At 39.3% G+C, this 12,843-nt stretch overlaps 1 protein-coding gene across 1 annotated transcript in view; it reads left to right on the forward strand.

Annotated features, from left to right (window-relative positions):
• Positions 1-4,556: 4,556 nt before the first annotated feature.
• The window catches only part of pparab (peroxisome proliferator-activated receptor alpha b), a 72,728-nt gene continuing 64,441 nt past the window's right edge, over positions 4,557-12,843 (forward strand). The window contains exons 1-3 of the mRNA XM_057329284.1: positions 4,557-4,717; positions 11,455-11,700; positions 12,245-12,402. Coding sequence (XP_057185267.1) covers positions 11,502-11,700; positions 12,245-12,402 — 357 coding nt within the window. The 5' untranslated portion in view covers positions 4,557-4,717; positions 11,455-11,501. The remainder of the gene's footprint in view (positions 4,718-11,454; positions 11,701-12,244; positions 12,403-12,843) is intronic.

The following is a 12,843-nucleotide window of genomic DNA, read 5'->3' on the forward strand; positions in this document are numbered from 1 at the left end:
GTAATCGAACTAAATACTGTGTAATGTATACAATAGTGTAACTGACATTAAAATTCTCAGTTTAACTTTAAAATGCATGCATTAATGTATCTTTCTCAGATGTGTAATACTTTAGTCAGTTAATAATGCAACTTTATGTAGTTTTATGTTATTTATTTGAATGAATTAAAAGAGTTGTTTCATGTCTATCCTTCAATCACTGAACTAATCAAGGTTGATATAGATATTACTTTCTATATCTTCTACTGTATAAGTAATTAAAACATTATTTTATGTTGTTGTTTTCTCTCTTTAGGACAAATGTGCAGGAACAGACCTGTGAAGATAAAGAAGAAGGGACAGAAGACGAGGATTAAATATGGATCACAGGAAGGTGATTTCATGAGAATCAACATAAAGTTGCAACCCATTTTACTCATGATGACGTGTGACACATTTCTGAGAGAACTTTAATGAGGACAAAATGTAGGGCGGGGCTTAATGTTATCCGTGGGCCGTGAGAAATTGATTGGTTGGTGAAGAGTGGTCTCTGTATGATTGGATGGTTAGAGGAGATGAGCCGGAAGCATCAGATGAGAGAATAGGTTAGTCGTGTTTTCGTGTCGACTATTAGCTTGTTTTATGTCGTGACCTTCACAAGCAGAGTTGTGTGGATCAGAGGTCTGGTCGTTGTGTTTCCAGCCCCAGCGATCGTCTCTCGGCCGGCTGTCAGACTGTCCTTTGGGGTGAGGTAGTAGGTTGTATAGTTGTGGGGTGATACACCTCCTGTTAGATAACTATACAACTTACTGTCTTTCCTGAAGAGGCTGTAATATCTTCATCATCGTCATCACGCCAAAACATGTCAGCAGCCTTAAAAATAAACCTCATCCATCACTGAAACAACTTGACTCCTCATTGAAAGTGAACGACACGAGTCACGCGTGTGAAATGTGTCTTTGGTTGGCGAGTGGCTGGACTTATAAATGAATGGCTGGTTTTGTGCACTCCTGATGTTCGTACAGGGTGAGGTAGTAGGTTGTGTGGTTTCAGGGTAGTGATTTTGCCCCATCAGGAGGTAACTATACAACCTACTGCCTTCCCTGGAGGGCAGCGATGCAGCCACTGACCATCAGCAGAGGACGATGACATCACCGCTTCCAGCCATATACAGGAGCAATCAAATGATCTTCAAATATGTATCATTAGCACTATACTGAATGGTTTAAGGTACGTTTATTTCTGTCAAGTCAAACTGATGAAACTATAATGACATCTCTTAAAAGTCCATGTTGGTGTAAAAACTCTGCAATAAAACTGTGAATAAATAATGTTTGTGTTGTGTCATTTACACTACCTTAGAAATATACGACACAGAGAAGAAGTCTTACTGATAAAAACAAGGGATGGAAAAAGCACAGGAATCTTGTGTGGCAGATAAGCTCTTACACAAAGCAAATATATAATATGCAGCATGCACACTGCATCACAGCCTACGTCACATGAAGGTCATACTTTCAGCCTTGAGATGTGATCAAATTCAAGTGATTTACGTATATATTTTGTCCTGTTACAGACCGAAGTGTTGCATTTAAACACTAAAAAATGTTTCAGATTTAATTATTTAAGTATGATCGGATTGTTGGAGTCATTTCACTTTACTTCTTTAATTCTTGACTATAGTGAAGAAGTGATTAAACTAATAAAACAAACTAGCTTAACTTATTTTGATTTTTTAAGTTACAGCGAATAAATGAAAACTCATCAATTTATCCAATACTCAAACAAAGAGGGAATATAAAACATGAATTGTTTCCAGTTTTCAATCAAGGTGGTAGTCAAATCCGTATTGCTGAAAAAAGGTATGTGTGTTTATGTAGGATATATAAAATGCAAGGCATGAAATGAGCGCGTGCTGCCTTCACGTGCTCTGGGAAATTCGGTAATTCCCACTAACCCGGATGTAAGGTCTGGATTTAGTACCATTAAAAGTATTTAGTAACATTAAAACCTTGATGACTAATGATTTAGTAGCATTAAAACATTACACGTATATGCTAACATTAAAAGAGCACCGTTCCATAAATTATTTCCGGGTTGAAGTGGGAATTATCACATTTCCGCGAGCACGTAAAGGCATCATAAAACACTTATAATCTGACATAGGCTGTGTGTCTTTGTTAGTTATTCGGAAAAAAATGTTACACATGTTAGAAAAAGTCAAACCTGTTGAAAATGAAAACACAACAGCTGCGTCAGCATCTCAAAGCGAACAAATCCTGTAATGAGATCAGGCTGTGTTTGGATCAGAAACATTTTATAGTAACACACGACACGCCAACTTTTTGCTAAGTTTACAACAACCTTGTACAATATTAAAGCTTTTCTGTAAAATGTCGCCGAATTGCATGAATGTAAAAGTGCTGAGCTGGTAGATTTCTGTGCCAACAGCTGCAGGTCATGAAAACAGATCACATGACTCCATCTACTGGTCATGCTGGTGCACTTCACATATATTTAAACAATCTATAAAAAGATCTCTTCAACATTTCAAGATTCCCCCTAATGACATTAAATGGAAAGCAAATGGAAACTCAGCTCATCTGAAAGTCTCATGTGTGTCTCAGATATTTCTCTTGAGAAAAAGTCTGTCATTAGAGTTTGAGAAGAGATCGATGAGAGTTCAACAATGTGTCAAACTGATCTCAGATTTGTCAAGTCTGCAATTAAAAATCAATATTATTGAAGATCTCAATATGAACTACATTTACTCAAATCCAGATGATTTCACCTCAAAAAGACACAGACACAACACGACAGAGAATAGCGCTGATTGGTTTTCCGCATGTCTTTCTGTCTGAATGAATTCGCTTTCAGAAGTTTGTTTTTCCAGATGTGTGCTCCAGAAGTGCTATGCTGTTTCGAATCTCATTTCCAAAATGTTTGCTATTCTGTTTCTAAAATCTTTTCCACGACTGTTCTCCGATGTTTTTTTTCAACACAACGTTTTTAAGGTCATTATTTTGCCTTAAATGACTTTCAGAATTTGTCATTATTTGCAGAATCTTTCATATGTGATTCTTCTCGGTTGATTTTGCTTTTAAAACTACATAAAACAAACAGAAAAATGACAGTTACAGGCCCTGTGCAGTTCATGAATGATGTGATCTTAATCATTCTTAGAAGCAATAAAAGCGTTTTGAAAACGTTGCAGATGGTCCAGTGTACGGGGTTGGCAAACGTGAATGTCTCATCCAACTTTAGAAGTCATTGTGTTGCAAAAGCACTTTGAGGAAATCCTCAGGGCTCAGGATTGAGAAACCTCCCAGACATAAATTTCGGCTTTGCAATGAAATCGTACCCAGAGGGCAACGGGGAGGGAGACGGGGCAGATTTCAGGGTGTGTTGTAAGAGAACGCCGTCCTCGTGAAGGAACAAGATCAAGTCCTCTCCTCTGGAGAAGCTCCAGGAACTGCTGCCAGACGAGAGCTGTGAGTCCATCACGAGGCACCGGGTGCTGGGCAGGAACACAACGGCTGGAGGGCTGGAGATCTCCCAAAAATCTGAAGTACACGCTTGCTTTTCAACATGTACAGTATGTACAGTGACCTCAGAAAGCATTTTGATCATTTATAATCGGCACTGCAGTGGATTGAAACAGTCTTCAGTGCAGAGAATGAACATTACATTATGAATATTTGTCAGTGTGCCTTTAATGTCTGGATATGATGGTATGTTCTTATATGATTATATGATGTTTATATATGACACAACTATCAATAACTGTTAGTTTTGTTAAGTTGGAAGTATTGAAAACCAGTCGGAAAACAATAAAATGTGTTTAAATCATAAAAATACTATAAACGGATCTCATGAAAAACTGGTCACATTTCATCGCAAAATCAAAAGAAAAAAAATGATAAAGACACAAAAACTAGTCATCTTTAAAACAGGCTTTATTTCATGTTTTTATTATTATTATTATTGTGACATTATACTCATTACATGTGAAGCATTGGTATATTTTATAAAGCCTAACTTTTTTACTTAGTAAAATAAATACAATAAAAATAAATCTGTTTTTAATTGTACTGCAATATCTGCATTGCATAAAATCATCATGTCAATGTACAAAATCTGCATTGCAATATTGTTTTGGATAACATCTACATTGTAATATTGTATTGCATTTTACGGTCTGTGTAGCCTACGACAGTCAGTGCAATTTTCTATTGCATTATAACATATGCAATGGAAAAACGTGATTTTCAACTTAATGTAACTGTAAGTTCTGTGTACATTGCATTATAATTCGTATTCATTGTTTTTTTGGCATTGCTTTATAATTATTTTCGCATTATAATGACTGTATGTAATGTACTGTTACTGTATTTATATACAGTTATGTCCTTAAAGTCCTTCCAGCACTTCTGTCATGTCATGTACTGGCCATCATCCACAGAACACGATGAGCGCGCAGGTTAGCAGGCGTCCTGCCGCGCTCTGATTGGCCCAATGCTGAGGTGTGTCGGGGGGTGTGCGCGTGCGTCCCCGCGTCATGACGCAATTTCCGGGAGGCGAGCGCAGGACTTTGACAGCGGCGGAGCTGCTCGACGGCTGCACGCACACGCGATGTTAATATACGCGATATAAATGCGGTTTGACAGTGACGCTAGCAGCGCACGCACGCACGCCTCGGGACGCGATGTTTGACGCGCGCTGATTTCTGCGAATCAAGGTGAGATTAATCTGATGTTTGTTGTGTCTGAAGAGCTGATCTGAGGTCTGATTCCGGGCCGAAGACTCGCATCTCTCACTCAAACTGTTATTATATTACCACACTGTAGTCTTTACTGTAGTAAACTGTAGTAATCTGCAGTGTTAACTATAGCAAACTGATACACTTTTGTAATACTCTACTAATATTTACTCCAGTAAACTTTAGTATTGTATAGTATTGTGTGCTATTACTAGCAAATTTATAAACTGTATTAAATGCTGTAGTATACTCCAATATTTACTCTATTAAACATTAGTAAAGACCGTCGTGTACTCTAATATTTACCTCGGTAAACTGTGCTATACTACAGTATTCTGTGCTATTCATTGTAAACTGATAATCTGTATTAAATGCTGTAGTACACTCACATTTACTCCTGTAGTAAACTGTAATATATTCAAGTATTCTCTACAGTTAACGGTAGCAATTGATTTTACTCTATTTTTGTACTCTAATATTTATTATTATTTATTTAAGTATTTTCCATGTGGTTTATATTACTTTATATTATGTCATTTCTATTATTTAAGGGTTGTGATGGGAATTGTACTGGTTTTGATGGCTCATAATGGTATCTGTTTATATAGTTTTTTTTCCGTAGGGTATTGCGTGCATTATAATGTGTGTCTACTTTGTTTTTATATCGTTTCTATTTGAGAAACAGTACGTGACAGTGGAGGACGTGTCACATTGTGTTTCGTGCCAGTTTGAAATCATGCGTGACACGTTCGGGAGGTCTGTGGTTACAGATTGACAGAGAAATCTGTGTCTGATCTCAACTCTTGTGCAGGTTTTTGAATGTTTTATGAGGATAGCAGTGAGTCTTGACATTAGTGACCGATGATGAAGGAGTTAATGTTGTGTGTTGTGTTGTTAAAGCGAGTGTCTCTTGCTGTATCAGCTGTGCTGTACGTGTGTTGTGTTTGGCACGCTTTCCTCTGCGGTTTACACGAGGGTCTCAGCGTCCCGCAGGTTTCCGCCGATCTCTATTTACGGCGCTGTTTTCCGTCTGATCTGTCCTATTACACATGCCTTATGAGCACATGTGAATATAACTTCATATGTTTTATCAGAATAGACGAGGAGTTCTGTTTCATTGTGTGTCCAACTGGTTTCAGTGCTGCGTGGTGTTCTCAAAACTCCAATCATCTCACAGTGAGCGTTCTGCTTGTATGTTCAGCACGCACACACACACACGCACGCGCACGCGCACGCGCACGCACACACACACACACACACACACACACACACACACACACACACACACACACACGCTTTGGTTGACTATCCCCGTGGGGACAGTCCATAGGCGTAATGTTTTTATACTGTACAAACTGTATATTCTATCCCCTATCCCTAACCCTATCCCTAAACCTAAAGATCATAGAACACTTTTTGCATTTTTAGATTTGTAAAAAATATTGTTCTGTACAATTTATTAGCTTTTATGCCCATGAGGACCTCAATTTTGGTCCCCACGGTGACACGAGTCCCCATGTGTTGGTGTGTATTCAGGTTTAGGTCCCCACCGGGATATACAAACATGAACACACGCACACACGCACGCACGCACGCACACACACACACACACATGTGCAGAGGTGTGTGTGTGTAATTAATATGACCTGTCGTGTCCCGGAGCCGTCGGCTGCAGGAATGTTGTTGGGTTTTTCCATCTCGGGCTCTTAGAACTGACGCTTTACAAGTGACCATCCTGATCTGAATCTGAACACTCCACAGCCCTCACAAGAGTTGTGCAACCAAATACGATCATTGAGGGTCTTTGAGTTCACGTTGTGTCGTCATACTTCTGTTGACCTGTATGTTTAGTACAAAGAAAATCTGAGAGTAAAATCCACTTTAGTGTCGATGTATGTGAATGATGTAGTTACGCCTTAAACCTAAAGGGTGTTTCAGGATTCACATTTGGATGTCCGTCATTAACTTTGACACAGAATTCAGAGTGACACCGGATGAAGTTGTTTAAGTGTGAAAAGCTCAGTTTTGTCTGAACAGAGTACATCCAGTGAAACTTCAGCACATGTTCGATTGTGTTTGTCTTTCTGTTGTGGAATAATAACCAAACGTTCACACATGTCAGAACATGTTGAGCTACCGTCGTCTGTCTCTCTACATGTTTTCTCTCTCTCTCTGAGAGTGTTTGGAATATGAAACGTTTAATCGGACTGTTCCTCATGGGTTCTACAGTAAATGTGAATAGTAAAGGTTCTCTGTAGGTTTGGTTGAGCGGCTCTCTGTTGTTAAGACCTGTTTGTGTGTGCTTAAATCCAACCGTCAACATCAACACGTATGTTCTACCGCCGGTGATCCTCTCAGGGCTTCTGTGTACTACAGTATTACCACATTATTACCGCGGTACATAAACCTCAAAACACCAGCAGTGCTTGTGTGTTTGTCTAATGGTTGTGATGTCAGTATGATGTGATTGGTCGGTTTTTCCTACAAATTTTGCATTTTATTTTATTACATGCATATGTGAGTGCAGAAAACTTATATTGATATCATTAAAACATATTTAATAATATTTGTTAAATATATAATCTAATAATATTATTAAAACATATTTGATATTTGATCTTTCAGCAGTATTACTATTTACGTACATGGGCTTAAATGCAATGTCAGCATGTTTGCGTGGAAGAAAGCTGTTTAAAATGCAGAAAAACACTTTTTAAGCATGACACATGCTAGTAAATCCTGCTTAAAGTGGTTACAGCTTTCACAGCAGATGATAAGAAGAATGATCGCTACAGAATGAAGCGCACCGCTAGTTGTCTCTTCATAGAAGAAGTGTAGCCAAATAAAAAAATGAGCCGCAGCTAAAAAAAAATCTACACAAATGTTTGTGCGTTTTATGTAAGACAAACAGAGTAAGTTTAGAATCAGGGTGGAAAATAACGTCTCTACAACATAGTGACAACATACTAAAGCAACTCAACCAGAGTGTACGCATCAGGCGGAAATGATTTAAATGAGTGGAATTGTGATGAAAGAAACGTGTCGTACTACCCACAAACAGTTTGTTGTAGTTCTGTTGTTCTGTAGTTTGTAACTTTATGCTCATGTACAGCAACATTACACACTAAATGAAGTTGAAAATGTCAAAAATCAGACTGGCAGACACCTAGCAGAACGACTTTATTTTCAGTGTTTGTGGTTTAAGTCAGCACAGTAGCGTTAAAGCGCACGCAGTTCAGGATTTTACTGTAAATTTTACAGAATTAGTGCGATATTTACGCTATCGAATAAGTTAGTTCATTTGGATGTAATGTTCAAAGGATGTGGTTTTCATGCCGTCGTTCAACACGAGTAGCCTACATCAGAATCTGTTTAGTCATTTTAATCATGTGATTTCATTTCCTCTTGGACGACATCACTTCCCTGCGGGTTTGGTGCAGGAATGACTGATGATTGAGGAATGATTTTAAATCATCTTCACACACGCTGATTAGTGTTACTTAGTGTTAGTGTGCCGTCTTGCTGTCACTGTGTTTAAGTGTCTGGTTTTGTTGACAAGCCGCTCGCACACATGCACGCACACACACACACACACACACTAGGTAATGTTCTCTGATAGCACACAAACATCTGGCAGACGTCTATTGGATGTCTGCATTTACATCCGCAAGACAGAGTTTGCTCATTTGCAATAGGTCTCTGAGACGGCTGTAAATGAATGTGAATGTAAAACTGCTCTTTCTTAGATGTTTAGCAGATGTTACTTTTAACACAGCAGATGTTTTCCAGATCTTTAGCAGACGTACGTGTGCTAGCTGGGTGATGTGTCGCGTTGCAACTAGAAACAAGACACATCGAGCTGGAGCGTGAATCTTTTCTGGACGTTAAGAATCGTCTATGAAGTCACACAAACATTGAATCGGATCACGTGTGCAGACTCTTGAGCGTTGCATAGTTAAAGTTTCAGGGGGATGAAGATATAGTGATGCTTTTAAATATTGTATTATTGTATATTGCATTACTTAGAAATTCACATATCACATTTTTCTTTGTGTAGCCCTAGTTTGAGTCGTTCCTGATATATTCATCTAGTGACAAAGAAGTTTAGAAGAAGACCTGTGAAATAACCTGTCAAAAATTTCAGACAACCCTTTTCTAAAAAGCACAGACAGTGTTATGTGTTGTCGGTGTTGTGTTATAATTCTGTGTTAATCTGCTCTATTAATAATGCTGAGGGCAGAATCTATCATTGATTCTCTAAGCTTGTCCTTGAGCGTCCCACAGCCCGTCCTGAAGATAATAACTAATCCAGTCTATTCAAACCTTATATTTATATATGAATAAACCTTACATCATTTTAGGTTTGTAAAATCAATTGGAAAATAATCTTTCTGCAATCTGCATCCTCCTAAAACTTGGTCTCTACATCATTTTTCAAAGATCATTCACCAAATCTCTATATATTGTGGAGCCCTGCTATTTTTCTTGATCGAGTCAGATGATGACATTGCCACAAGAAAAGAAAGAGTTAGTTTTATGAATCTTTGAAAAGAAGCGTCATCAATGTAGAGATGTACTTGTAGCTGGAGTAAATACAGAACAGATATCACAGACTGTGCCGTTCATATCACCTCACTGTTGTTGTGCATGCGCTGGCATTGGGCAGCTGGCGGGGTGTCTGTGTTGGAAATGTCCTGGCGTGTCGCCCGGGGTCTCTGTCCACCCGCCGTCCTGAAGTGGTGTCGAGGACCGCATGTCTGTGCCAAGACAAGTTTAGAAGAACGGCTCGTCCTGGCCGGTTGGTTTAGTAAGTTGTCATAACAGTCGTGTAGCGGTGCACGTTTAACAGGTTCACGTTACATCCCAGACCTTTGTGTATTTGTTGTCATCCTACGTAAACGTGATCTCATTTATTCAGCGGCGTCTGATGTGTGTTCTGGTGCCCGTTCACTGTCTGTTATCAGTTAGAAATGAGTTGTAATTTAATGTACCCTGCAGAACATCAGATGCTCTCTGTTTACAAAAGTGGAAAATGTCGCTCCAGAAAACACAGTTTGTGAAGCAAAATGATGAAGCTCTCATCTGTGTCTAAGCCATAAAAACACTTATTTCAACAATTAAACGTTTATGAGAGTTTTTTTGATCATGTGTTTATTAATTCTTCAGCTGGATTCATTTTATTTTCCATCATTTTGTTGTCTTCAAGCAATGCACAAATGAAAGTCTATATAACAAAGAAAGAGTGTGTGAGTTGTTTTATGTTATGAAACCATGTCCTGTCAAAATCAATCTCTATATCGTCTCTAGTACTGTATAACACTGAACTGAACAACATTTCTATGTAATTATTTAAGATTTAGGCAAAGATTTCACTGTATGACGGTTTACAACTGTGTAAAATGTGTTATTTTCAAATGTCTTGGTAAAACCTGGGTCTGTCTGTTTGCTTTTTTATCTGTCTGTGTCTTTCTTTCCTTTAATCTGTCGTCCTCTGGATTATTTATATTGCTGAACCAAACCTGAATGGAAGAATGAAGTGTTTTTATAAAATACTACGTGTTTAAGGGCTGTTGACAAAATGTTTCTTTTCCTACTTGGTAGGTGTACAAAAAGTTCCTTTAGAACAAATTCAGATATTGCCATGGTACTTTTTTGAAAATACCGTGGCGAATTTATAAAGTTATTATCATTCAGTACCGTGATATATCTCCAATTATTACGCGGCTCGTTGGAATGCTTGATTCTGATTGGCCAGTCGCGCCATTTGCAGGTTGGTTATTCCCAGATAACAACCACTCAAAACTAATAACACACGCTAACCCGGATGCAGCAAATCATTTTGACAGTTCTGCTTGAAAAATTAAATATAAATATGTCTTTTAATATCATATATGACATTATATTTACAAATGATTAAACCAGATTGCCTGTTCTTACCTTAAAACCTGAACTTATTTACCTGAAAATAAACGGCTTTTCCTCGCGGAAGGTCTGCATTCGGTATAAAATGAGCTAATAAAATATTTCAAATTCACATCTCATATCCAGTTTTTTCTCATGTGGCAAGTAGCTGTGTAATAAGCGGGATAGTGTACAAGCAGCCGGCTGTTATCGCGAAATACTGTACAAGACCTGATCACACTGTCAGGGCTTATTTGTGCGATAACAACCGGCTGCCTGGACATTATTCATTACGTACCATGGTATTAGCGTCTGATAACAGATTTCTGTACAGTAGTAGTGTTAAAGAGTGTTGCTTCTCTGTCATGCACCTGCTGCTGTCATGTCTGAAGTCATGTGATCTTTTAGCCCCCAGATGAACAGTTTACCCCCGTTGTGTAATAATAGAGCAGTGTAGCATTGTGCTTATGAAACCCTCAGAATGACACTTCACAGACATGCATTCATCTTCAAGGTCTCTGCAAAGATCTCCTGACCTCGTTCTGCTCTCTCAGTGCTTGCCTCTCTGTGTCAGACCGACGTAACGCAGACGTCAGATAAGAGTATTATGGGTGAACTTCACCACATTTATTGCTGATAAAGATACAATTGGGAGGAAAGCAGACAACACTTTGAGTCGGGCTTATATCTGAAAGCATTTCTGACTTTAGCGTCAGATGATTTTATATGCAGTTTTCTACAATCAATGACCTTAATTGTTTCAATTCTAATGATTGATTGATATTCCTGCCATGTTTGCTTGTCTTTTCATGCAGGCTGATGTGTGATCTGCGCTTCGTTCCTGCCCGCCAGTACGGTAGACATGGAGCGCCACTACAATCCTCCGTCACCGCTGGACGACTCCGTGCTGGACAGTCCTCTGTGCCAGGACTTCATCGGTGGGATGGAAGATCTCCAGGACATCTCTCAATCCATCGACGAGGATGCTCTCAGCACCTTGGAGGTGACGGAGAACCAGTCGTCAGGTCTGGGATCAGGTTCAGAGAGTTCCACCGCATTAGGTACGAAGCGCACGACCGGAATGACAGAAATGTGCCGGAATGCGTTCAGATACGCAAACAAGTTTTCCGTCATGTTATGAGAGCTAAAAAACAGGTTTGTGTAGATGCGACCTCAGGCGCTGTGGATTGAGCGAACAGCATTTTTGGAGAACGTTATAGACTTCACGTTCCTGTATTTTAACCCGATGCAAAGTAAAATCTGACAAACTGAGAGGAGGGAGATGTTTGAAGGCGAAACACTTGGAATAGTGACATCACGGAAATGTTTCTGAGGTGAACTGGATTTCTTGTAATTGTTTTGGATAAACAGGTTTCTGGAGTCAAGGTTGAGTTAAATTCACATTTGTTTTTATTGCACTTTCACGATACGGTTTCCAAGCAGCTTTACAGAAAATTCTTCCTGGGTTCTTTCAAAAAGATGTTAATTGATCACATTTATTATTATTTGTCATATTTCATTGTGTATTCTGATTCAATAACAAAATGGCAGGTCTAGAAATCCACGTTCGGTCTCATTGTAAGTTTCTACATGTGTTTGTTGCAGATGCACTGACCCCAGCGTCCAGCCCGTCGTCGGGTGTGTACGGTGGCCCGGCGGGACAGGACGAGTTCACCTCCTGCTCTCTGAACCTGGAGTGTCGCGTGTGTTCTGATCGAGCGTCTGGATATCACTATGGAGTTCATGCCTGTGAGGGCTGTAAGGTGAGTTACACCTCTCCGCCCTGATCGCACACAAACATCTGGCAGACGGCTTTTTCATGTCTCCATTTACATCTGCATGACATAGTTTGCTCATCTGCAATACGTCTCAGAGACGTCTGCTTTCAGATGTCATACAGTCATCTAGAAGACGTCTGTAAGATGTTTATGATTTAGAATGGACATAAAACTGCTCTTTCTAAGATGTTTAGCAGATGTTTTTACACAGCAGATGTTTTCCAGATCTCTCTCTCTCTCTCTCTCTCTCTCTCACTCACTCACTCACTCACTCTCTCACTCACTCACTCACTCTCTCTCTCTCTCTCTCTCTCTCTCTCTCTCTCTCTCTCTCTCTCTCTCTCTCTCTCTCTCTCTCCCTCTCTCTCTCTCTCTCTCTCTCTCTCTCTCTCTCTCTCTCTCTCTCTCTCTCTCTCTCTCTCTCTC

Source organism: Triplophysa rosa, linkage group LG3 (assembly GCF_024868665.1).
Source record: "Triplophysa rosa linkage group LG3, Trosa_1v2, whole genome shotgun sequence".
Lineage (NCBI taxonomy): Eukaryota > Metazoa > Chordata > Actinopteri > Cypriniformes > Nemacheilidae > Triplophysa > Triplophysa rosa.